The following is a 27,223-nucleotide window of genomic DNA, read 5'->3' as shown; positions in this document are numbered from 1 at the left end:
CCGCCTTTATCAGAGCCGAATCGGGGACTATGGACCTAGTAATAGGAGCTTAACAAATCCGATGAAAAAAACGAAATAGTCATTTCTCTTTTGTCCATCGATTCGTCTAATCTTGGTCAAATACTCCACCTTGTAAGCCAAGACTGAACTCTCCTTTATACTAGAATTATATTTATTCATCGTGACGAGTGTCCACTGATATAGTCAGTTCGTGATCAAGATCCTCCAGGTTCAACCCGTGTCAAGAGAAGTCAATTTTTCCGTTATACTTCCCTTGATACATATCAGCCCTAAGCATTGTTGCTTCCCCAGCGAAAGATTCTTTCGAACGTTACTTACTTCGAAAGTGCTAGCAATCTATCGGTTCTGGAATCAACCCTCAGGTGAGTGAACATTAACCTTCTTTCAGGAAGGCTGGATTCCGTATCTGTAAATCACTTCCCACTCGAATTATGCTCTGAGAAAACTCCCAAGACATAAACTATGATTAGCATGAATAGCCTTTTATCGAATGAGTCAAAGAGCTCAGTAACATAACCCAGTGTCCATGATCACTTCAGGATTTAGATCAAGTCTCACTGTGACCATCATAGTGACCTCGGTTAGTGTGTCGTAACGGTCCTTAAACGACACATCTACACCAAGACTTGTTCAGGTCGTACACTTACCACAAGTGTAGAATGCTCCCACATAGTGATCAACCTTCACCCATGTGTTCCACATATATGACTTTGGATATAGTTTTCCAGGCGTATATCAGTCATCGACCTCGTTTTAGCTCACCGCCCGAACTCAGGTGCCCAGCACGTGACTCAGTTTGACACGGAGGCTATGGAAGATAGTTGTTATTGATTCTAATTGTTTAGAACTCAACCCACTAATCATATAATGCTAATAAAGTAATCTTATTATCGAATTTAGTAATCATTCATTCATTATCTTCAAGTAGGCAATATTCCCAACAATCTCCCACTTTGACCAGAGAAGATAAGTTTCCTTCAGCCAATTTAATTCTTTGCCATCATTATAGACGGTTTAGACTTTGACCCAGGATTGAGATTCTCATCATATGGATTCCCACTTTATCTATACTCTATCATTTATGTCGATCTGACATATGTCTCATTTTCATATTATTCTAGTTCATGCATTTTTGCAAGTGATCTTTGACTTACCATTTAAGGTCAAGTCAATTTGCTCACAGTAAATAAATTTACTTTAGAACAAATAACACTTCGCATACCTTTAGATTATACACCAGACTTTATATCTAAAGATAACAAGTCTCCCTATCAAGGTGTACATCCTTTTGGTGCCAAAACAGGTTGCACCATTGCATGGTTTGATCTCATCACCACTTACTATAGTGTGATTCATTGAACGTGTTTAAATAAGAACTTTATTGACCTATTTCCATTACTTGGTTATTTATAGTTCATCCTTGTTTGTCGTGTTCATATTCAATATATACACAGGACTTTAATGATTTACTATATTTAAATAACTAAGTATCTCACTATTTTCAGAAATTACAGTGTTTACAACACATGTAGTTATTCTCGGAAATACGACATTGTCTAAGGTCTAATTATTAGTCCTTTTAAAGATAATGTCAATAGCCTCAACATTGAGCTCATACCTTATATCAATAAGTATGTTTGAGACATAATGGAACGAGCATGTCGTTTCTGAATTTAATTTTAGAAACAGTTAGCTCAGTCAATTTACTTGTGTCATAATGAGGTCTAGAACTATAATAGTAATGACTTTATTCATGACACTTGTTTAGGAGCTACACTTATCGATTATTCTCAAAATATCGATTATAACAAACATCCATGTACAATCATGACTAGTTTGTTAAGTACTTAGGATCTACCTTTCATATTTCAAAATGTTTAGTAGTGTAACTACTTCGATCCATGTCTTTATGTTATTGGAACTTCATCCTTGAAGGACAGTTCATCTTCAATTTTGAAGATCCCAAATGAAGTGGTTCGTGGTATCAGAAAGAAGAGTATCATTGATGATAATGTCTCTTCTAAAGGGCCCAATCCCTTACCTTATAGCTTATAAAGCTTAAACCATTTCATTAATCCTTTTATAGATCTCTCTATTCCTTTAAACTAATAGCTTAACAGGTAGATCTATTAAATATGGGCTAATAACTTTCAGACAAGTTAGTATGATCGAGAGTGATATCTCAAGATCATGTCTTTCCATTTAAGGAAAGTTTATTGTTGATGAGAGTGACAATGATCCATTCTAGGATGCTCCCACTGGGTTATTGATTTTAACGACAAGATAATTCAAAATTATCCTTCCTTTCAATTCATTGATTTATGTGGCAAGGTAATCATTGATTACTCTTTCACTTTAATTATTGAATAATAGCATATACATTCCGGTTAAGGATGCCATCTTCAATGATGGGTTTAATAATGTGAAGGATGTTGCTATTTATTGAACAACAAGTGGCTAGATTTCATTAAAGAAAGCTCCCACTCTTTTATTGAACAATAGTGACTAGAATCCAATTAAGGATGCTCCCACTCAATAATATTGGTTATTTAGTGGCTAGGTTCCATTTATGGATGCTCCCACTATGTCAATGAATAAGAGTAGCTAGGTTCCAGCTAAGGATGCTCTTACTCGATTATTGAATTTTAGACTGGCTAGATTCCAATTAAGGATGCTCCCACTTAATCAATAAATCTAGAGTGACTAGGTTCCATTCAAGGATGCTCCCACTCAATTAATACGAATATTAGTGACTAGGTTCCAATTAAGGAAGCTCCCACTAATTTAATTCATCATCAACACTAACTCTTAGTTGTGTCTCCTTTATTACTTATTATTCGCACAAGTCATTATCGAATAATGGTAATAATTATTTATACGCTTTCAAAGCTCTAAATAGTTCTTAAACAATAAAACATATTCAACATAAGAATTTAATGAAGCAATAAAAGCTAATTAAATTCTAACAGAGATAATAACTTAGAAAATATTTATATTTATTTATTGTGCTTCTATATAGCATATGAACGGAAAAATGTGACCTTCATATTCTATATCATTTTCATAAGGACATAAGCATTCATGCATATTCAAATATCATAAAAGCAATCAAGGCATTCAATAGAAGGAAATATTTAAAGACACAACCATGTGTTCATAAATAATGTAATAAAACATAAAGAAAGAAAGATTCATCCTTTCTGGAATAGCCATAAAGGCTACAATCCAGAAAACCTCGGATTATTAAATGACACATCCCATGTTCAAAAAGAATAAATCCAAAAATGAAAGTAATAAAACTAGCGGGAAATTAGATCTTCTAACGGAGCATGAGCTTAACTACAATTCGGGCTTGAATCCGACATTGTTCAGCAAGCTCGTCTACACATGTGTGCTCCATCAGATCTGCTCTGCAACAAGCAAATAAGTATGCTCATGAATAATTATCCTCAAAACATTTTTAGGATATCTTTAATCATGAATTTTAAGGTACAATACCAGTATTCTTCTTGTTTTTCTCAAGCTCAGCCAAGTACAAAGGACAATGCATCTTCCAATGGCCTTCAGTGTTGCAGTGGTTGCATTTACCAATGCTTTCTCGCTTCTTTTCTTTTCCTTTTCCACTTCTCTTGAAGTTCTTCCTTTCCTTCTTAGCGGGACCTTCCCCATTTGAAGTATTCAGACGTGCCTTAGATGACTCAGCACCAGAAGTCAACTTCTTCTTGGTTTTAGGCGAAGAACTCTTGTCAGCATAGAGAGCTGACCCTTTGTTCTTCCCATGTCGAGTGATAGACTCGAAAGTCTGTAGTTCATTCAACAGCTGAGATAGTCCATACGTCAACTTGTTCATGATGTAGTTGGACGTAAACTGTATGAAGTCACTCGAAAGGGAATTCAGGATTATTCCCACCTGAGTAACCTCATCCATCTGTGCCCCATGGAGTTCAGCTTCGGTGAAGTAGTTAGTCATCTTCATGACATGATCCCTCACCGGAGTTCCCGCAGTCATCCTAGTGCTAGTGCACTTACGGGTGAGCTCAATGCGGGCTTGCTCGTTTTGCATCCCAAACATTTGTTGCAATGAGTCAAGGATCTCCACAGCGGTCTCCTTCCCTTCCATCTTAGTTCGCAACGCATCAGATATACTTGCGAGCATGTAGGCCACCGCCTTGTTATTGGCAGTAGTCCACTTGTCATAGTCCTCCCTCAAGTTCTTGGAGGCACCATGAGCAGGAAGAGGAGGTCTGTCTTCAGTGAGGATAAAGCGAATGCTTTCACTCACAAGCACAATGTTGAGATTCGACTTCCACTTAGGGAAGTTATCTCCAGTTAGGACGTCTTTCGACAACATGGCCATAATAGGGTTCGACATGATTACTAAAAACATAAAAGTACATTTATTAACAATATGAAAAGAAACAACTATCAATATAATTTAGGAAATAAAAACTATAATGCAAACAGCACGAGATAAAATAATAATCAAAAGAACCCAGTTTTTATATTCCAAGGTAATTCGACTAATAGCCACAGTCCGTTTCACTCTGGTGACGTAACGGAGTGCACCTAGTGAACATGAGAACCATCTCAGATTAGTGAGCAATCATAGTACATGTACCTTCATAACTATTCTCACTAACTACCAATTTTATAGGAATCTTTGGCCACATGAGCAACCACCGGTTGGTTCATGCATGAGTCAACCCAACATTTCAGTGAAAGAAATCTAGTTCATACGCACTAGCATAACTAGTACACGCAGAGATCAACCCTCCCACCTATCGTAAGAGACACAACCTTGGTATTGGAATCAGAAAAGCCCTTCCGAATGGAACTGACCACCATGTTTAGAAAACCGCCGGTCACGAGGGGATCTTTCATCCTCACGGTGTTGTGTCAATGTTGGAGACCTACGACTCAATATACTTTCAGTATTTTAATTTTCCTAGCATTAACTTTAAGGATTAATTCTGTTTTTACCCCCTGGACTCGTACCTCGATTTCATTTTACCCCCTGGACTCGGGATTGTTGCAGAACTCATCTCAGAACTTAGACACGTGTTACAACTTGGCACTTCCGTCAGTATTTGGACGTTAAGTTTAACTTTTTGATGACGTGGCATGATTTTAAAGGGTATAATAGTATTTTTGGTTATTTTAAATACTTTTAATATTTAAATATTGTTATTAGATATATTAATTATTAAAAAAACAAATATTTCATTTCTTATCTCTCTCTCTCTCTCTCTCTCTCTCTCTCTCTCTCGAAATTGACAGAGCAATCGATATCCTCGATGACGAGAATCGACCTATTGGACATGGCGATCAGAAGCTTCTTCAGGTCCGAATTTGCCCGGACCGCTGTGAGCTCCAAGTCGTAAATATCGAACCTGAGGTGGTTGGCCATGGCGGCGATGAGGCTGGACTTCCCCGTCCCCGGCGGACCGTACAGAAGATATCCCCTCTTCCACGCTTTTCCGACCTTCCTGTAGTAATCTCTCCTTCTCACGAACCGGTCCAGATCCTCAAGCACGAACGCCTTGATCTCCGCGTCCATGGCCAGAGTCTCGAACGTCGCAGGGTGATTTAGGTTCGTCGAAACCCACGCCTCGGAGATGTTGTACGACATCTGCTCCGGATCGCAGGTGAAGATCTTCAGAGTCTTCTTCTCTTGCTTCAGGATCTTCGATTGAGCAATTACATACGGAAGGTAAGAACCGAGGACCGATTTGAGGTGTTTCTTGTTAAATGTGAGCTCCAACGATCGGACTTCAGATCGGAGGGTCGAGTTCATGTCGAGAGGGTTGTAGAAGTCTCTTCTCCGAGACTCGATCTGTCTGCAAACCAGAGTCCATTTCAGATCGACACCGGAGAAGACATCGGCGACGCTCTCGTCGCGCTCGACGGCGACGGAGATTGATTCCTCTGTCTCCGGCTTGCTCACTCTCAACCGCCGCGTCGCCGGCGAGACTTTCTGACCAAGGTAAATCTCCACCGCCTCATAGATCTGGTTCACGTCCAAGCCGTTGAACTCCTCGATCACTATAGTCGTCTGATTGGAGAATCGAGAGAGGAGGTTACCGAAGCAGAGCTGTTCCTGAAGCTCGTTAGGAAGAAGATCGTTGATGACTGATCGACAGAGCACCGACGTGGCTGCGATCGACGCCGCCGTGGTGATGACCGTCTTCGCCGTCGCGAGTTTGCTGGTTTCCAACGAGGACGATGACATTGGAGCTAGTCCTTAGTGAGATGAGAGTAACAGAACGATAGTTTAGGCAATTCCTTTCCTTGCCCTTGAAGAATTGTTCATTCTTTTCTCTCTTAACCTTGATAGCTGCGAACCAGAAAGGAAAAATCTTGTAACCTTGATAGCTACGAACCAGGAAAGGAAAAAAAATGCAGAGAATAAAAGAAGAAAAAAGGAGAGAGAGAGAGAGAGAGAGAGAGAGAGAGAGAGAGAGAGAGAGAGAGGGGAGAGAGAGAATAAATGGATGTATTTAATTATTTTTAATAATTAATATATCTAATAACAATATTTAAATATTAAAAGTATTTAAAATAACAAAAAATACTATTATACCCTTTAAAATCATGCCACGTCATCAAAAAGTTAAACTTAACGTCCAAATACTGACGGAAGTGCCAAGTTGTAACACGTGTCTAAGTTCTGAGATGAGTTCTGCAACAATCCCGAGTCCAGGGGGTAAAATGAAATCGAGGTACGAGTCCAAGGGGTAAAAACGGAATTAATCCTAACTTTAATCTAGGTGATCCACTCAAGTTAACTAAGTCATATTAAAAACTCGAGTGTTTCTAAGCTACCCTTAAAAACAGATGTTTCGATATAGCTTAGTGATTAGGAATTCGTGACATCTAGTCTTGATTATCCTAAAAGTATTCCATCACGGAAAAGCTCCCAGTAGAAAAGGTGAGACACTAGGTCTTCTTAAGTACCTCTCAGCTTAGCCTCTTATCGGCTTGGTGACAAAGCTCTCCGATCCGTTCAACTCATTCATTAATTAACTATCCTAATCCAATTAGACAATTTTAATGAATGAAAGCCCATGACAACCATTAACATACGATACATGATCTAAGTTATAGCATACAAGCATGGCATAGTAATTAAATAAACAAGCAAGAGCATGCAAGAATGGTTTGATTCGGATTGATCGTTTCCTATTTGATTCTATAAAATAAATCAAGATGAGCCCAATCATATTGGCCCATGGATTCAATTGGGCCCATTCTTATGTCCCTTAGAAAAATAAATCAATATCAAATTATTTAATTTTTCTAATTTTTATCGAAAAAATTAATTAAGTAAGGGCCCATTCTAATGTCCCATTTAAAATAAATCGATATCATAATCATTTATTTTGTAATGTTTTAAATAAAAATCATTAGGGCTCAGCCCATATAATTAATTAAATAAAACATTAAAAAACTTATTTTTTTTTCGGTAATTTTTTTTTTTAATGAGTGGGCCCACGGGCCCCACTAGGGTTTCCGGGCTGAGGCCCGGACGAATCCTCTAATCTTGACCTAGGTCAAGATTAGACTTGAGGCTGCACCAGACCGCCGCCGCCACGAGGGCGCGGCCCGGCACGAAGAGGACCGCCGAGACTTGTCACAAAATTTTGTGACAAGTTTTCTTGTGGCGTAGTCGTGGAGGCTTTCTTCGTCCGTCATGCTTCTTCGTTTTGTGTCCGTCTCTCACCGATCATCGTGATCAAGAACGTCGCACCATCGGATTACAACAATAATAATAATAATTACATAAAACCTATACCCTTTGAATTTCGGGTTTACAAAAAATCTAGAAAAGCTAGAATCAAATATTCTACGATCAAACCACGAATCACAATCCGCATATCATATATTGAATTGCATGAAATTCACATCCACATATAATTTCATTCAAACCATATTTAAATTAATTACAAGAACGAATCGATTAATTAATCATAACAACTAGCTCTGATACCACTTGTTGGGGAATCAAGTGGGTATCAGACACGAACAATCGCTCTGATACCACTTGTTGGTGGATCGAGCTCGCATCGGACACGAACGATCGCTCCGATGCGCCTCGTTTGAGATGATTCCACCATATAACCATATTAATGCGGAAAAATAATTAATTACGCTGATCATAAGCTAATTAAATTATGGTTATAATTAACAAGATCTAGTTATGTTTAATTAATTTAATTCACGAGAGCATATAAGTCAAGCAACCGATATAGAGCGAAAAACGAATACTTACAGTTTTTGGCTCACGAACTGAAAAGGAGAGAGAATAAATGACAATATCTTGTTTTCTTGTAAATATTTTTCTCTCTCCTTTATTTAAACAACTAAAGATAAAATATTGGTAAGTACCAATATAGCATGGACGAATTTTGGCACACGGCCAAGGGGGGATTGGCGCAAATCCCAATGCTCGAAACCTTAAAAAAATATCGTCCACCTCATTATGTGCAAGGCTCAAATGCTTAAAACTCAATTAATTATTTATTTACTAGGTCCAACAATAAACAAATAAGTAATTGATTAATTATTTAGTTGATCAAACAATAAATAATTAATACTACCACAAATAATTATTTAATTATGCAAATACCCATATTTCAAAATTAGATGTTGTTAATCACAATTACAGCTAGTGAGATTATAATAATGAAAACATTATTATTCGAAAGTTCGTATCCGGCTTTATCAGAGCCGAATCGGGGACTATGGACCTAGTATTAGAAGCTTAACAAATCCGATGAAAAGACGAAAAAGTCCTTTCTCTTTTCTACATCGATTAGAAGATGGTCGAGCAGAAAGGTTTGTGTAATGAGGCAACATATGGAACCATCATCAATGGGTCTTCTTAAGTGAATTGTCAACTTTGAAGGGATCAAACTGGATTTATACTTCTTTAATGCGATCATTGACGGGCTCTGTAAAGAAGGACAAACTGAGGAGGCATTGAGCTTGTTTCGGGACCTGACCAACCGCGGTCTTCAGCCCAATGTTGTTAGCTATACTTCTTTGATTAATGGATTATGCAAATCTGGCCGTGTCGAAGAAGTTGACAAATTTCTAGCTGAGATGCTTGATGCTGGAGTTTCACCTGATGTTCATGCTTGCAATCTTGTAATTGATCTGCTTTGCAAGGCCAGGAAATTCCAAGAAGCAATATCACTGTTTGAATCGATGCCATCAAAAGGTGTCGAGCCCAATGTTGTCACATTCAATTCTCTAACTGATGCATTATGTAAGGCTGGCCGATTGGAAGAAGCAAATCTGTTCATCGAGAAGATGGTCGATTCTGGAATCCTCCCCAATGTCTACACCTACAACTCTTTAATCCACGGGTTGTGCAAGTCGGGCTTATGGAGCGGAGCGAAAGAGCTGTTCGACAAAATGAAGGATCAAGGTGTATCGCCGAATGTAGTAACATACAATATCTTAGTGGATGCTTTCTCCAAGGCTGGAAGGATAAAAGATGCTCTGGCTGTGTTTGGGTCGATGATTCAAAGAGGTCTAACTCCTGACGTTATCACATACAGCTCTTTGATATGTGGGCTGTGTCGTTCGAATAATATGGATGGAGTCATGAGGGTGTTTGACAAGATGGCAACGCAAAAGATCATCCCAAACATCGTGCTGTAAGTACTCTTATAGATGGCTTTGCTAGAGATTGGAAGATGGATAAGGCTCAGCAATTGTTTGAAGCAATGATTCAAAATGGTTTGGAGCCAAATGTGGTAACTTACAGCACGTTAATAAATGGGTATTGCCTACAAGGTGCAATGGAGAAGGCAAAGGAGATGTTTGAAGAGATGTAATCAAAGAATATTCTGCCGAATATCGTTTCATACCACACTCTGGTCGATGGCTACGAAAAGGTGGGACAAATAGATGTTGCTCTCAAGCTTCTCAATGAGATGATCTGTGATGGTGTGGTTCCTGATTATATAACACGGAGCATTTTGAAGAAGATCCACGCTAAAAGGCTGCCAGGCATTGCTCAAATAGGCGTCCACGATCTATCATACCGTAAATTATTTTAATCAGGAGATGTTCATCAGATTTATAATCTCTCTATATGTCTGTGATTTAAAGTACTTTCTCTGACAATTAACACAGTTAAGCAGATCTGCATTTGTTCATTGCACAAAGACTGATATGAGCTTGTAATGTGCTAATGTTTGTTTTCATCAGTTTCTGCTCCAGTGAAATATTCTGCAACCCATATTCTGGTTTATTATCATAAACATGTTAAAAACATGGTGTCAGTTAAATTATAGAAATGAAAAGCTTCCCAACACAAGTTCGAGTACGATACATTGCTTTGTAATCCTGTGTCTTGTATATTCTTTAAAGATAGATACATTGCTTTGTAATCCTGTGTCTTGTATATTCTTTAAAGATAGTGGATTGAGGAATAGGACTCTCTCGAGCGCACTGACTTAGATTTGAATTATTTTGATCTGAACCAACAATAAATTTCTGTGTTTGTTTTCTTGGGGCTTTCTTTTTGTTCTGCATAGCACTAGTTATCTCTTGTTTGATCCGGTTTTTTCGTTCTGAATTTTGTGAAATTAAGTTAATAGACTTGTCTTGGTATTGAACACATAATGTTTCTTCCTGAGATATAATGCCTTACCTTGTCTTTCAATCAACGGGCAATCAAAATGCCAAAATTATTTCAAAGCAAAACTGCTGTTCATGAAAATGTTAGTTACGTAGTACGTATGTATCGAGTTTTTTTTGCTCAAAGAAATTCCGGTTTGTACTTTACAGTATACATTTTAATTTCATGAATACGGTGTCAACAAAATCACAGAAATCACGAAACAAGACTCGTGAAACATTTGCTATTCCACGCAACTGCTGTTCAAAAGAATTACAACACTATTTCGCTGCCACTAAATCAACATCTAACAAAAAAAAAAAAAAAAAATTGAAGTCCTATTGGATAGTGTTCAAAGGGACTGCTCTCTGATCTGTGTACCTGTGTTGTCCCTCTTAAAATGAATGTATTTATTTACAAACAAAACTGTAATAATATCACCACCATGAACCCCCGCGCCTTCTGAAATACACGGCGGTGGTCATCACCGCCGGCTCGCGGCCTCGGCGACGATGACGGGCCATCTTGAATCGGCCTTTGGGTCTGCGTGCGAGCACGGACTTCAAAACGGCCCGAACGGCCCGGTCCGGCACGAACCCTCTCAACACCAATTCCTTGAGGAGCGACACGGCCTCTTTTACCCGTCCTTGCTCGCCCAAAGCCGCCGCGACCACCGTGAACATCGCCAAGTCCGGCCCCACGCCCCGCCACCTCATCCTCTCCGCCACCTCGAACCCTTCCCGCCACCTCCCCGACCCGAAGCACTCGTGGAGCAGCCGATTGTACGCCGCCACGCAGTCCCGATGGGCCTCGACGAGGCCCATCGCCTCCGCGGCCCGCCCGGCCCGACACAGGGCCCGCGAAAGCGGGCCCAGAGCCGGGACCGGGCGGGCCCGGAAGAGCTCGAGAGCCTCGTCGCACCGGCCGCAGCGCGCGAGCCCGCAGACGAGCGAGGTTAGGGTGACCTCCGTGGGCCTCACGCGGGCCCGCACCATGGCCTCGAACGCCTCCATTGCCTCCCGCGGCCTTCCCGACTTGAACAGCGAGTCCACCGCCGCGTTGTAAGCCTCCTCGCCGGCGCAGACTAAAGGTGGGTAAATTGGTTAACCGGTTAAACCTTTAATCATTTTGACCAGTAGAAATAAGTGTTAATTATAGCCGGTCAGAAAGCCCACCTTTAGCCCTTCCGGATAAAAGCCTCTTCGCGTCGTCCCAGCGGCCGAGGCGGCATAGACCGGCGACGAGCGAGGTCATGACCACGTGATTCGGAGCGACTCCCGAGTCGGACATTTGATCGAACAGTTGGAGCGCGGCTTCTGCGTCCCCATCGTTTCTGCAGAGCGAGTCGAGGACGGGGGCGAAGCAGGCGGCGTCGGGGCGGGGGATTCGACGGAGGAGCTCGAGGGCTTTGGAGGTCTCGCCGGACTTGCAGAGGCCGTGGATGACGACGGAGTACGTGAACTCGTCGGCGAGGCGGTCTTTCTCGGCCATTTCGAAGACTCGGAGGGCTTGGGGGGGATCGGAGGAGGCGAAGAGGGCTCGGATGAGGGCGGCGAGTGCTCCGGCGCGGGGGCCGAGGGCGAGCTTGAGCATGGGGGCGAGGACGGAGAGGGCGAGGTCGGGGCGGCGGAGGAGGCAGAAGCAGCGGAGGAGGACGGAGAGTGTGCCGGCGCCGGGACGGAATTCTCCGGCGGCGGAGAGGGAGTTGAAGCGGGAGACGGCGAGGGAGTGGTGGCCCATCTTGGAGAGGGAGGAGAGGAGGTGGTCGAGGCTGTGGAGGCACGACGGAGGGAATGGGCGGCGAGAGTCGGAGGCGAGGCAGTCGAGGTAGAACAGAGCTTCTTCCAGGTTGATTTTGCCGGTAAGGCATTGGGTTCGGATGGTTCTTTCTAATTCATGACCGTTTCCGGTCGCCGGAATGTAGCTCCGGACGATGTGGGTTCGGAAGAGGGTTGACAGCCGCGGTGTTTTCGGGCTTACCTGCCTCGCCATTTTTGTATTCGGATCTCTCCCTCCTTCTCCGATTCTCTTTCGGATTGAGATTGGTTGAGAGGGTTTTCTGGTAGATTTCCCTCTCTCTCTCTCTCTCTCTCTCTCTCTCTACGTATGTCGTTTCTTAACCTTTTATTGTCATGACTCATGACACGTCTGTCCGGTCAACTTTGTCTTAGTCATGTGGCCAATTTACTATTTACTATCTCAACGTTTTTTTTTTTTTTTTTTTTTATCATCCATGGATTGCGGTTTGAATCCAAGCAATCTGTGAGACATTTGTATCAAAGACAAACTCGATCTTTGTTAGGAAAAGATTGCTTTGAGCTTAAATGAAGCTAGCATGTTTCCACATAATTTTTTTTTTTTTTTGTAATTGAAATAACGATTTTAACATTTAAGAAACTATTTTTCAAATGTTACATAGCAATTTTTTGGATGCCATAATACTCCAAACAATTGGCATGAACCAATGTTTAAAATATTGTTGAATGTCATATAAGAATTTGAGAAAATGATTAATATACTATCATTTCATAATCCAATTCTCATTTTGCACCAAAATCATAATTTGGACAATTTTACTAGTAAGTCAAATATGAAAATACTCTTTTGTCCTTTCTCTTTTACCCAAACCCAAAACATATTCGGAAAAGAAAAAAAAAACGCAGCCAACTAAAATCAAATCATCAAAGCGAAAGACGACGAAAAGGAAAGTCTCCAATTATTATTCCTCGGACGTGGCTCGGTCGGTGCCCAATTTCTCGTCTTTGCTGAGGAAAGAGAATCGGAGACCTCCAATGCCGATGTTGATCGAGATGACTCCGCCACCGAAGGGAGGAGTGTCAACGGCAAAATCCGATGTCAAGTTTGAAGGGGAGAAAATCCGTCCAGCGATGGCGGCGAGGAAGAGCTACGCAAGCATCAAGGAGCTCAAGGGATTCTCCATGGCCGCCGCGAACGCCATTAACCATGGCGGAAGAACTGTTTTGGGCTCTCAAGCACTTTAATTAGTTGAATTTATTTTTTTTCTCTTTTTTTCCTTGTTAGATGCTACGAAATTTTTATTTTTTCATTTATTTTTTTACTGGGAAATGGTCTCAACTAGTAGCAATTTTGATAATGTCAAAATAGTAGCAGCTATATTTTTGGACACTTTTATTAGTAACTATATATTTCTATATCTACATTGTTGTTAATTGTAAACCTGTAAGTCTACAGTTTATAACAACTGTATACTTCCATGTTTACTTTACCAGTAAAAGTGTCCAAAAATATAGTTGCTACTATTTTGGTCTAAATTATCAAAATTGCTACCAGTTGAGACCATTTCTCTTTTTATCTTTGGATTGTGTTCTTCGGAGAGACTTAATTACAATTGATGGAGAGTTACAAAGGGTATTGGATTTATTGAAAGAGAGCAAAGATAAGCCTGGGGTCGGACAAGCTAAGCGTGAACAAGCAAAGATTGGGAAAAACATCAAAGAAGAACAGCGTGTGCGGTGTCTTGATGGTGGCGCCGTCAATTTCATGAAAATGAAAAAAAAAAAAAAAAAAAAAAAAAAAAAAAAAAAAAACACTTTCTCTGAAATGAAATGGATTTGATGACGGTGTTGTACTCGGAGACATCGTTGGTGTAATCAGTGGCGGAGCTAGAAATTCACTTGAGGAGGGGCACAAAGAAACTAACAATAAAAATCATAATTTAATTCATTACAATTGTCCTCTACTGTTACCCATACATTGAAAATATTGCATAATACTTTCATTTTCAACTTTATCAAAAATATATTTCTCTATGTATACGATCAAACTCTCATTCATCCACTTATCATTCATCCAATTGCGTAATTGACTCTTCACAATAGCCATAGCAGAAAATGCTCTCTCAACTGTAGCGGTAGCAACGGGAAGAATAAGAGCTAAGTTCAAGAGCTTATACACTAAAGGGTACACTTGATTTCTTTTTGTCTTCACCATGTTTTTAGCAAGATCACCAATACCTCCTAGTTGTGCAAAATCCATGCTAGAACGAACATCACAAATATAATTTTCAAGTTGATCGTCAAGTTTCAAAAGGTCGATTGGAGAAAAGTCTTCCGGATAGTGCTTAGCAAGACATATTAATCTTCCTTTATCAAAAGAAGAGAATAAATCACGAGGGCATAAACAAGCTATACAAAGAAGTAATTATGTGTTCACCTCGGTAAAACGGTCATTTAACTCTCGAAGTTGCATAACGATGACAGCATAAAATATATCAACTTTGAAGCGATGCAAGTTTGTAACCTCTTCCACGTTGTGCCGCGATCGACCTCGCATAACGAATCTATCATCCATCCTTGGCATATCTATATTGTACTTTTTGCAAAAAGAATAGACATTATCAAGTAACGACTCCCATTCTTCATTTCTCATCTTTTGAAGTTGTGCATGTCTTGGCTATCTTCACAAGATTCATCGCATTTACAATATCTTGATCTTTTCGTTGTAATGCCTTCGACAACTCCTTCGTACTCCCCAACATCTTTATCATCAAATGCAAACTAAAAACAAACTCAAATGACTGAATCGTATCCAAGAGGCTATTTGCTTCACATCTTTGTTCCATGCTTAATTTGTCATCTACAATCTTTTCAAGAACATCAATGATAGAGGGAAACATGTGAATCACACTTATCAAAGTGTCATAATACGAACTCCAACGTGTCTCACCCGGCCTTTTAAGAGTGGTAGATTGATTTAAGCCTTTTCCACTTAGCATATCACCACTCTTTAATGCCTCATCGTTCACCACAACTTGTTTTTCTTGAAGCATGTCACAACGCTTTGAGGAAGATCCGACGACGTTCAGTAAAATAGAAATTGTACCAAAGAAGGATGCTATATGTATTTGTTTCTTTGCCACGCCGATATGTATTTGTTTCTTTGCCACGCCAATAAGAGCTAATTGAAGTTGATGAGCAAAGCAATGAATATAAAAAGCGGATGGATTTTGCTTCAAGATTAGTGCTTTGAGGCCATTGAATTCACCTTGCATATTGCTAGCCCCGTCATATCCTTGCCCACGCAATCTTGACATACTCAAACCATATTTAGAGAACAATTTATCAATCGCTGCCTTTAACGAGAGAGCAGTGGTACTCGCAACATGTTCAACACCAACAAATCATTCGATTATATCTCCATTCTTGTTCAAATATCTCAAAACTATAGCCATTTGTTCCTTCATAGAAACGTCACGAGATTCATCTACTAACACGGCAAAGAGTGCATCACCAATATCTTTAATGATAACATCAAGAGTAACAGCAGCAGCAACAGATACAATATCTTTCTGAATATCCGGTGACGTTAGTTTATTATTTTCTGGAGCCTTGTCTAGCGAGACATTCTCTATCGCATCATTATGAGCACACAAAAATTTCAACAACTCCAAAAAGTTACCTTGATTGGCTGAATGTTCAGATTCATCATGACCACGAAACGCAAGACCTTGTCGTAGAAGAAAGCGGACACTATCAACAGATGCATTTAGGCGAGTTCGATACTCACCACGAGATACCTCTGTATGGTTGGAGAGAATTGTCTGAATATGTTGATCTTGATTCTTCAAAGCCTCGTAGTTCTTCCAAGTATTGTTATGAGCACTGCCTATCCCTCCTACATGCTTTTGAAAATTTTCCTTTTTCTTCCAATTTCAATATCCAAGCCCAACAAAAGAATCACCACCGGATTGTTCTCCACAATTTGATCTAAAAAGATAGCAACATATACAATACGCTGCATCTTTTTCAATACTATACTCTAACCAACTTTCGTACTCTAGAAACCAATCGCAGTTAAAACGTCTTGATTTTGTTCCAAATTTTGTACACGGAAAAGAATGATCTTTGGGTTGACATAGACCTTTAAGCATATAATGTCGTCGAACTCGATCGTGCAAATTGGGATTATATGTGATGATAGAAAGTCGAAGACCGGGATCAGTGGGAAGAGCTTCAACACTAAATTCATCATTGTCCACCTTTGCATTTTTTTTCAATATGCCATTTGTCTTGACATTGAGATTCTAATTTTCTCTTAAAGTATTTACCAATAACTATGCCAAAAATATTAAACAATAATCATAGTCAAACTGTAACAATTTTATAAACATTAGCTAATAAAAATCATCATCAATAGAACACTTCAATCATATAAAAAAATCATCTGCATTACTTGGGAATTGAAGTGAACAAATAAGAAAATAAATTTTTAAATTGCTAAGTGATACCTTGAGAATGAGAAGTCATGGAGTTGGAGTGAACAAGACCTATTGGTGAATTTTTTTTTTAATTGCTAAGTGAATTTTTTGCCTGCTGCGCATGAATTTTTGAAGAAGAAGAAACAAAAGATATTTGGAGTTGGAGTGGAGAAGAAGTTGTACGCTTGTTTTCTATTAATGTATATAATTTATTTTAGAGATTTGTTAGCATATAGCCGGATTATAAATGGGAGTTTAAAATACTAGCCAGACTATTATTTTATTTAAAGGAATAGCCCACGTTAATTAGAATTCCCCAAAATATCCCTTACCCACAAATTCACAGTAACGAACGTCACCAAGAACAAGATATAGATGACTTTGACGGCCTCCGAATGCATTTCTTCTCCGACGGCTTTCTCCGCCTCAGAAACTCCGAGTAAGAATCGGCGTCGGATTTCCTCTCCCCGAGCTCCTCGGCCTTCCTGATCACGCGGCTCGCTGATCGGAATCGAAATCGTCGTACCTCCTTGCGCTCTACACCGAACGTTTTGAGGGAAGGAACGCACTGCAAATGATGAGGTATGGTTGGTTCACTGTACCTCCGAATCGAGATCTCTGTTCTTCAGTTTCTTTTGTTTTCTTATTTTTTATGTTTGTTTGAATTTCCTCTAATTTGGACTCTGAGAAAGTGTACGTACCTCAAGGATTCACTGTTTTGAGAGATCGGCTCAATCAATTTTTTCTTTTCCTCTTGACCCGAGCTTTCTCATCTTCTTCTTGATTCCAAACTCGAAAGTGTGGTTGTAATTATTTCATTTTGCACGTTTTACTATGAAAAATGAAGAGAAGAGATCCCACTATAAACCGACATTGACTTTCTCGCTCAAAGATGTTGGTTTTTTCAAATGGTAAATATTATTTACTATCGAACGGCGATTTGTAAATATTATTTACTATCGAACGGCGATTTGTAAATATTATTTACTATCGAACGGCGATTTGTAAATAATATTTACTTATCATTTTTATGAATAATCTAACCCAAAATCGTTCGGAGATGACGTCTAGGGTTCAGTTAATAATATTTACTTACAATTTAATGGTTAATCTAACACAAAATTGAGCGGGGATGAGGTCTAGGGTTTCAGTTTGGGTGTTTTATGAGATCGCAAAGAATTGTCAATAATATTAACTAACCAATTTACTTCGTCGGCGCCGGAAGTGGAGAGATTGAAGGATTTGAAATTACCAGAGATTGAAGGTTGAGATACCATTTTTTCTTCGTCGGCTTCGGAAGTGGAGAGATCGTCGGTTTCGTGTTCGCGAATGAGGGTAAAAGAAATTCGTTTGGCGGAGAGGTATGTTTCGAATGAGGGAATTGTGTTTTGCGCTCTATTATTTGAACTAAGGGTAATATAGGAATATTAAATTGTTTGGTAGTAGATTGGGCTACTTACTTAAATTTTGTGATAGTTGGGCTATAATTTTAATAGAGGGGGTCAATTTGGGCTAGATACCTAGCCGCCCCTTTATTTTATTCCTTTGGACTTTAAATGGGCTGTGAAAATGAGCTGTAGTGGTCCCTTTAATTATTTATTTAAAGAAATAAAATTACTGCTATTACTGCAATTATTTATGTTGATTGTGATCGTGAGTGGTAGTACACTGATACCTGCTACGTGTGATGATCGAAATCTACTATATCAAATATATATATATATATATATATATATATATATATATATATATATATATTAAAAGTCAGGAGGGGCATGTGCCCACTCTGGCCCCCACCTCCCTCCGCCTTTGGGTGTAATTCCTCTTCGTGTACTCCTCATTGTCGTAGATGAGAGCGGCGGCCGGAGTAGGCACAGAGGAATTACGCTTTCAAATTTGCTACGCCTCCGACGTTGTTTGGTAAAAACTAAAAAGGGTGGTACGACTTACTTTGTCCATCGTTGCATGAGGAGAAACTGACTTGAAAGCTGAAGCCGGTGACGGTGGTACGACTTTGACCACCACCGGTGATTGGTTGTGGCGGTGATGTTTTGAAGTTTATGTTGCTTAAAACAAAATAAGAAAAAAAGTATTTATTTTTTAAAACATAAAACTGGGATAATTTTGTAAAAAAATGTAATTACGTCAAAGAATGGTTATTGTTCTAGTTAGTGGAGAGCTTGAACGTGAGGGACGCAGCTGGCATGCTTCTTCACCACTGCGGGGGCGAGGAAATTGACCACTCAATTACGGAGGAGACGCTATAGTAATATATCGTATTATTATTATTTATGAGTTGGTGTTTGACTTCAGGAAAACTTTTTTGTATGAGCCGAGTTTGAGCCTTTGAAGAGGTTGATGTTTACATTTTTTATTTCTCATATTTCCTCGCTTGATTTTATTGTTTGGTTTGAAATTTATTTGACGAAAGAGAGTGAAACTGTGTTTAAGCTATGATTAAAAATGGGCATGATAACCTGTTGAAATAAGAGTCTCGGATTAACCATTTTTTTTACTAGTTAAACTATCAGACAACTAATTGTATGACTTTCAGGTCAAATTTGAGTGTACCCTATAATATTTCAACAAAAATAGTAATTTCTTGTAATAACATGATCATCTTAGTTAAACGAATAAAAATATAACTTTCATAATTTTAAAAATCTCTAGATTACAGAAATCGATGAATAGCCACCACTAAAATTGTATTTTTTTTAAGTGTTTCTCGATATTTAGATGGTACTGTAAGCTAATCTGTATAACACAGCTACTCTAAAAAAGAAAACTAACACAGCTACTCTAAAAAAGAAAATTAAAGAGTTTAAACTAAACATGAAACGAAAATACTCACCGAAGGATGCAAGTCTTCTTTGTTAGAGCCAGAATGCAAAAACAAGGATGCTTTAAACTCAATTGGATAAATAAAACTAGTCGTTTACTTTTAACCCTTTAAAGATTAGCATCTCCAATGAAGAACCAATCAACCACAAGCAGACAAATAGAAAAATTAAGTCAAAATCACGGGTATTCTATTCTCACTCTCTCTTTCCCTTATCACTAGATGGATTTCATTTTCCCCTGCAAATTTGCGGAAAGATTAAACGGCTATGACAGAATTACAGGTAAAAGCACTGCGGTTAATGGAGCTATCCCCGTCAAAATTCGCTGATCTGCGAGGCAACACAGCACTTACCTAATTGATCCCTCAGAAATGGTTTTGACCGTGCAAACCCCGGCCGAGGTGGTGAGAGGGATATCCTTGTAGCAAGCGACCAGGTCTTTGTTACTAAACAAGTCAACCTGCAATAACTCCCACACTTTCTTTTTCGGGTTCAACACCTCATCAGGCTGTCCTTCAAACCCGGGGAACGAAATTCTCTCCCCAACAACTGCCGATTTGGGTGGATCAACCAATTCTACCTGAGAAAGAAGGTACAAAACCGAACAAAGGCATTACTTTTATACGAGGTGTACTAATTACAAATTCATGTGTAAAATGTGTTGCCCCGAAACTAACTTCATATATATATATATGTTAATACAAAATAAATTCCTATCCCGAACCCAATGCTAAACCAACACGCCAGCCCGAGAAAGGGAACAACCCGCCATCCAGTACAATGAATTATGCAAAGTAAAAGGTACAAGATTACAATACACAGGACCAGACCTCAAAACTAAGATTTTTTTTTTTTTTTATTTCATTCCCGAAAGTTATGTTGGTTACGTTGCGACCGCATATTTTCCTAATATGCCCTATATTCCACCTCTAGCGCAAGGAGATACAAAACAAATAAATCACACATGCAAAGATCAGATCAAGATTTAAGATATGGGATTACTTACCTCGGTGTGGTCACTGTTAGAAGCAGCAAGAACCATTGCATGAGATTTAATTCCCCGCATGGTAGCAGGCTTCAGATTGCAGAGAACACAGACCTTCCGATCCTGCAAACAAAAATGATTCAAGAAAATGCCTAACTTAATCCATGCGCTATTTTTTTTATTTTTTAAGAAACCCCCCGATACTTATTTATCTTAAAAATACTTATATCACCATTAACAGAATTTGAGGGCGAAGTCGGTATTATACCATCATTTCCTCGAGGGGTATATATTTAACGAGACCACTGACAACAGTCCTGGGCTGTCCTTCGCCAACATCAATCTCTTCTACGTACAAAGAATCGGCATCCGGATGCTTTTGAACTTTCGTAATCAGGCCAACCCGAATATCAAGTCTGGATATAGTAATCTCTGCTTCAGGTGCAGATTTTGATGATGATCCGCCTTTTGTTGACTTCTGCTTCTTCGCACCACTGTCTGTAACAGAGAAACCTCTATGGTCATATACCTAGCTTTCCAACCTATACATCTTATATAACAATTTTTTGTTTGGGTAATAGATCTTATGTATAAAAAAAAAGTAAGAAAGACGAGCTAAAGGGGAATGAAAATCAAATGTAACCTGAAACTTTCGTCTTCCTCAACTGTTCGGCCACCTTCACTGCCTCTGCTTCTGCCCGCTCAATTCTATCTGCTTGGCTTCCGGCAAATCTCTCTCTGAAAGATTCGACTTCTTCATTTTTCTGTCAACAATAGATCAAAACAAATGAGAGAAAATATAGAAATCGCCACATAACATCGGCCATCAGCCATATTAGATCAACTAGCAGCTACGTTGTTTTCAAATCTGTATATTACATGTGCCGTCACTATATAGATAGTCACTGTTTGAAAATGGTGTATATACAAAACATATTTGTTTATGCAATCTAGTATCACAAAAACCTCAATTATCAAGTTTCAAGAAGCCGGCTAAAAAACTAAGAGCTAAATGACGATATAACTTCCACTGTACCGAATGACAATAATGGACTGACTTAGAAAAAATGGATTACATACCAACTCTTTAAACAACGGTTCTGGATTCCCAATTTTATGACCGGAAGGTATAATTTCCCAAGGTCGATTCGCCCTATCAATATCTCCTTTTTCTTCGGCAAGTGAAAGTTGCTCAGCAGGCAAATTAAGCTGCTTGAATACCTTGAATTCCACTCAAAAAAAAAAATTAGATTGCAGCCATTAGCCTACAAACTATACAGCTAGTTGACACATAAATCTATTTCAGATTTATTACCTCGCGGGAAAAGGATGGCATATAAGGCTCTAATAAACATGCAAGAATGTGCACAAGCCCCACTGAAGTTTTCATGACAACAGCGCAGCGTGGCTTATCCTCCTTAAATAGCTTCCAGAATTGGCTTTCCTGCATAGCCATTCCAGTATTAGGTGCTTTTAAAGTGGCATTGAGAATTGGTTTCATCGATATAACACCAGTTTCAACTTTCGACCAATGAAAAATTTGTTGAACATCAACAAAAAAATCTACCATCATTGTAACTGTAACAAGTGTCCCTTGCTCACCTGTAGATATGCATTTCCCTCGCTGGAAATACTCATTGCAGTTTTCAGGCCTTGCTTTAGTTTGACCTAATTATATGGGGAAAAAAAAAAAAAAGAAAAAAAAAAGGTCAGTGACTAGAAATTATTCAGATGCAAAAGATACTCCGAGAAAATGACTAGCTTCAGATTATCTGATAGCAAATTAATTACCTTCTCCATGGCTTCAATGTACTGCTCCACACATTGACCCACTTTTACACCTAATTTCTCAGTCAAGGGGTCAGATACACCTTGTGGAACATCTGGTATTATGGAGTCGTATCCACTGCCTGCGCATGCATAATTATTATTATATTTTAAAAGAAGTTTAAATTATAATTTTCAGTCGATCGACATAATATCCAAACGTGCACACGTTAGGAGCAAATCAAAACAATGATTCAATAAAAACCATCCATGTTTACAGTTTTAACTGTTAAAGACCATTAGCTCTTTTTTCACATGAATTTGTGTTACAGCTCTTTAAGCTTAGAATATTTTAAAAAGGAGAATCTGAGGAGGAGTATGCACTCAACATCATTATTCTACCTTAGTCAACTCCTTTAAAAAAAAAATCTAGCTTAGTCAACTGCTTGGCAGTAAAAAATTTCAGGCCTGGCAAGATTTTTTACGATAGTGCCTAGTCCCAAATCAATTGATGTAACACAGCAAAGTACAGAAGCCAGAGATAATTGTAGTTTATTAATGGGAATATATACATCTGGATGTAAAGCCCATCAGCTGCAGTACACGAGTTACCCAACATACCCAAATTTACATCCCATGGTTTATAGATCATAATAGTCATGAAGCAAATTACCTATCAAATAAAAAAAATCTAAGAAAATATAACAAATTCCAACTAACCTGGAGGTTTGGCAATAAAACTCAAAACTCGATTTACGAAATTTCCCAAATTACTGAGTAACTCATTATTCAGTTTTGCTTGCAAATCCGCCCATGTAAATAATGTGTCTGAAACCTGGTTCAGCACGCCATTTTGAAATATCAGTAACATATTTTTATATACCCAGGACTTGAACTAATTAAATTTAGGTATTAAAATCACCTCAGGTCTATTAGTTAGCAAATAATATCTCCAAACTTCCACTGGAATGTTTGTATCTTTTGCATCATTGCCAAAAACTCCAATGCCCTTACTCTTTGAAAACTTCCCTGTAAAAGTACGATATAAGAACGGCATTGAACACACCAAGATGCCAAAATTAGAACATCCTGCTCTCATAAATAGGTGGCCTTCGTCATGTATATATAGAGTACTGCATGGACTAACCTGCTTCGTAGTTCAAGTACTCAGTGACACTAATTGTTTTCATCATGGTCCAATTTTCACCAGTACCAAGCTGAGTAGATGGAAACATAACCTGAAACGAGAATATACCATTGTTAAGAAAGTTGGATATTTCCACAAACATACAGAAGCACAGTGGAGGAGATTTGAGTGCATGGTATACAAACAGAGATACCAGAAAAGGTAATAAATATCTTTAAAACTATAGGTTTGAGGGCCAGAAAGAATTTTAAAGATTGTCTTCAGCAACTATTCCAATGTACGGAATTGATCATCATAAAAAAAAACCAGTAGTGATGAGAAATCATAATACATAGCAACAACCCATCTTATCTAGTGGATTAATCAAAATACTGGAATTTTTCCCTTCCTATATGCTCCTACAAATTTATATCCTCGACAACTCCAATGCTTTCTAATTATAGAGTAGCAGGATATTAATAATTACTCTAAAACCACCCCTGCGGGCGCTTCTAACATCTTGACATATACCCCATGATTTAAAATTTATTAAATACCCTAGAACAAGTAAATTGCTTATTGATCCAGCTACCATCAAAGATTTTGTTGATGATGACTGGATTGTGTATAATTTTTAAGCATTAATTAAACTTTAGGGTATCATGCTAAATTATCCTTACATAACTTATACTATACACACTATTAAGTCACTTACTTCACGGCTCACGCACATGTTGCACTATATAAAATACAAATAGACTTCTGTGTCTGACATTTAGAATATATTCTTCATCCAGAAGAAGTGCATTGTGTCGTTTACTGTGATATTTATTCTTACAATGTGCATGAGAGGGTTCAGTTGAGAATCAGATTCTATGAAAAAAGTGAGAAATTCAGGGGAATATTATATAATACAAATAGACTTCTGTTTCTGACATTTAGAATATATTCATCATCCAAAAGAAGTGCATTATGTAGTTTACTGTGATATTATTCTTACAATGTGCGTGAGAGGGGTCAGTTGAGAATCAGACTCCATGAAAAAAGTAAGAAATTCAGGGGAATATTATTTTGTTCCAAATGGATAAATGTAATTTATCAGCGAAAAAATATAGAAGATGGCTTGCAAATGAAAAAAATCATGACTCACCAAAACATACAGAACCATAATTTTAATCTCTCTATGTGACTACCACATTATGAAAAATGTAAAATTACCGTGTGAAACGGCACATTATCCTTGCCCATGAACTGATACAATTCAACCTCTTCGGGGTTCTTCCACCACTTCTCCCACTCGGGTGTGTAGCAAGAAGTAATTGATACATACCCGATAGGTGCATCAAACCAGACATAGAAAACCTGTCGATGGATGGTGGAATGCAGATTATATAATACTTAATAACAAAATAATAGACAATACAATTATCAGTTTGTAAGATATTCTAACACTCATTCCCTTTTGCATGAATAGATGCTAACCTTGTTCTCAAAATTCTCATGTGGAACGGGAACTCCCCATTTCAGGTCCCTTGTAATGCATCGCTGTTTAAGCCCTTCTCTAAGCCATGAATTTGTTTGTTGGATGGCATTCTGACTCCAACCCCCAGCCACGGACATTTTATTGATGTATTCTTCTAATTTATCTTTCAGCAATGGTAGTTCAAGAAACAAGTGGTTTGTGTCACGAATAAGAGGTGGTGTCCCACAAACCTGCGAACAAGAAAAACAATTAAAAGAAGAACATGTAACTGCTTACAAATATGTAGTACTAACATATAACTTAGGTAACACTTGTAGAGTTCATCATTACAGTGGACTACATAGTCACATTCAAGTCGGCCCAGAATAAGCAGAGAAAGTCAGCCATTAAAGAGCACTCGCTCAATCCCTTAACATTGGACAAGAAAAACACTCAGTTTAATCATTATATCCCTCTTGTTTCTTCCATAGCAGTCCTTTATTCCTTTTCTAAAATTTTAGTTTCTTCTAAAATTCAAATTTATAAAAATAAAAAAAAATCTGCTTGAAAATAAATCGTATACCTTGCACCTGGGATTCTTCAACTCCGTAGGATTCAAAAGTTTCCCACACTTTTCACACTGATCCCCTCGAGCAGAATCGTAGTCACACCCCTGATATGGGCACGTACCCTCCACAAGCCGGTCAGCCAAGAACTTTTGGCAATTATCGCAATATGGCTGTAATTGCAGTCAAGTGAAAATCTTGATCAATGTGATGATCAGAGCATTAAGTTCCATTAAACACGCAAAGCCATTTGGGATTGGGAAAAAAATAACCTACCAGCTTGTCAACGCAACAACTGAAACTAAAAAAAAATACCCAGCTAGCTCAAGAAAATAAATTTTAACTGTATTTATACCTGCTGCATTGTGTTCTCTGTCAACCAGTTGTTCTCCATCAACTTCTTGAAGATCGCTTGGCAAACCTCAGTCTGCTGTGGACTCGACGTACGTCCAAACTTGTCAAAGCTGATGTTGAACCACTCGTAGACATCTCTATGAATCGCATGATACCTATATCAAAACGAAAAAAAGAAAACAGATCAAAATTCCATACCCAGCAATGAAGAACCCGAAAATTCAAAGTATAAAAAAAAAATAAAAATTCTTTAGACCTCGCTCAATGAATAAAAAAAAAAATCAATAACAAAAAAACAACAGAATTCGGAATGAAATTCGATTCACAATTCAACAAGGACCACCAGAAAGGAGACCGGAATTGAGAGAATTACTTATCACAAATCTCTTTGGGGCTACACTTCTCTTCCATCGCTTTGGTCTCTGTGGCGGTGCCGTACTCGTCCGTGCCGCAGATGTAGATCGCGTTGTAGTCCCGGAGCCGGCAGTACCGAGCGAAAACGTCTGCGCTCAACACACCTGAGACACAGAGAGAGAGAGAGTCAGACAAAAACGCAAACAGTTGGAGCGCGCGAGAAGAGAGAGAGAGAGAGAGAGGAAATTCGCCGTGACTCGACTCACAGCCGATGATGTTGCCGAGGTGAGGGACGTTGTTGACGTAGGGCAAAGCGCTGGTGATGAGGACGTTGCGCTTCCCCGGAATCGGAAGCCTCGGCGGCTTCGATTCCGAGGGCTTCTTCGCGGCGTCGGACAAGTCTCCCATGGCGGCGAAATGATAATTGCGGCGGCGGCGGATAGGAGAGCTCGAGTGATGACGTGGCTGGTGTTGTTCGTAGGGTTGTTGCTGCGGCTTTGTTTGGGAAGAAAAATATAGAGAAGGCACGAATATGGCTTTTTTATTATTGTCGTAATTATTTATTAACTTCTTTCTTAAAAGTGCTGATTCGGGGATTTTAGCCACAATGGTATACAGTTTAAGTCGAAGTGTCATTTTGGTCTTGGAGGAGTGAACGAGAACTTCATTAGATTTTGTGAGGTCTCAAGTGCGAGAGAACACTTCATCATGTGTGGGGTAAATAGTTTTCATGCGACCGCAAATAAGGGAGTTCTTTTTTTAATTAATACACAAACGGATAAAAAAAATCCACAAATCTTTTACAATATCATCATTTCATTAGACATCCATTGGTAGTTTCATATTAAAGGAAAAATTGATAGAGCGGATGGAGTGAATG

At 38.9% G+C, this 27,223-nt stretch overlaps 2 protein-coding genes and 3 pseudogenes across 3 annotated transcripts; 1 reads left to right on the top strand and 4 right to left on the bottom strand.

Moving 5' to 3' along the window:
* Positions 1–5,248: 5,248 nt before the first annotated feature.
* LOC149394100 (protein HYPER-SENSITIVITY-RELATED 4-like) lies at positions 5,249–6,250 on the bottom strand. Its single transcript, XM_089618260.1, has one exon. The coding sequence runs from the start codon at positions 6,248–6,250 to the stop codon at positions 5,249–5,251; it is 1,002 nt and encodes a 333-aa protein (XP_089474386.1).
* A 2,590-nt stretch (positions 6,251–8,840) lies between these two features.
* Positions 8,841–10,166, top strand: LOC149394099 (uncharacterized; annotated as a pseudogene).
* Positions 10,167–14,356: 4,190 nt separating this feature from the next.
* On the bottom strand, positions 14,357–15,863 carry LOC149394098 (uncharacterized; annotated as a pseudogene).
* A 3-nt stretch (positions 15,864–15,866) lies between these two features.
* LOC149394097 (uncharacterized) lies at positions 15,867–17,290 on the bottom strand (annotated as a pseudogene).
* A 2,426-nt stretch (positions 17,291–19,716) lies between these two features.
* Positions 19,717–26,998, bottom strand: LOC149394096 (methionine-tRNA ligase, putative / methionyl-tRNA synthetase, putative / MetRS). Of its 2 annotated transcripts, XM_089616349.1 has the most exons (18): positions 26,610–26,998; positions 26,363–26,507; positions 25,991–26,144; positions 25,653–25,808; positions 25,090–25,320; positions 24,826–24,969; positions 23,629–23,719; positions 23,404–23,510; positions 23,202–23,316; positions 22,506–22,624; positions 22,317–22,382; positions 22,030–22,158; positions 21,795–21,935; positions 21,358–21,478; positions 20,983–21,212; positions 20,736–20,837; positions 20,083–20,309; positions 19,717–19,967 (listed from the first exon to the last, which is right to left on the bottom strand). In XM_089616349.1, exons 1-18 carry the CDS (start codon positions 26,977–26,979, stop codon positions 19,958–19,960), a joined length of 2,658 nt encoding a protein of 885 aa, XP_089472475.1. In that variant the 5' UTR covers positions 26,980–26,998; the 3' UTR covers positions 19,717–19,957. The 2 variants fall into 2 exon arrangements, with proteins under 2 accessions (XP_089472475.1, XP_089472476.1); XM_089616350.1 differs by having other exon boundaries at positions 19,717–20,309; positions 26,610–26,995.
* Between the last annotated feature and the right edge of the window lie 225 nt (positions 26,999–27,223).

This window comes from Urtica dioica, chromosome 6 (genome assembly GCF_054948205.1).
Source record: "Urtica dioica subsp. dioica isolate 48M chromosome 6, U.dioica_male_clone48M_v1_H2, whole genome shotgun sequence".
In the NCBI taxonomy this organism is placed as follows: domain Eukaryota; kingdom Viridiplantae; phylum Streptophyta; class Magnoliopsida; order Rosales; family Urticaceae; genus Urtica; species Urtica dioica.
Note: the sequence above shows the minus strand (reverse complement) of the source record. Positions and strands in the feature narration are given on the sequence as shown.

Excerpts from the sequence above, each read along its gene's own strand:
- LOC149394100 (XM_089618260.1), bottom strand. The coding sequence starts at position 6,250 with ATGTCATCGTCCTCGTTGGAAACCAGCAAACTCGCGACGGCGAAGACG.
- LOC149394096 (XM_089616349.1), bottom strand. The coding sequence starts at position 26,979 with ATGACACTTCGACTTAAACTGTATACCATTGTGGCTAAAATCCCCGAA. Across the intron at positions 25,809-25,990 it reads CAGAGAACACAATGCAGCAG|CCATATTGCGATAATTGCCA; the intron begins GTATAAATACAG and ends CTGCAATTACAG. Across the intron at positions 20,838-20,982 it reads TACCCCTCGAGGAAATGATG|GATCGGAAGGTCTGTGTTCT; the intron begins GTATAATACCGA and ends TTTTGTTTGCAG.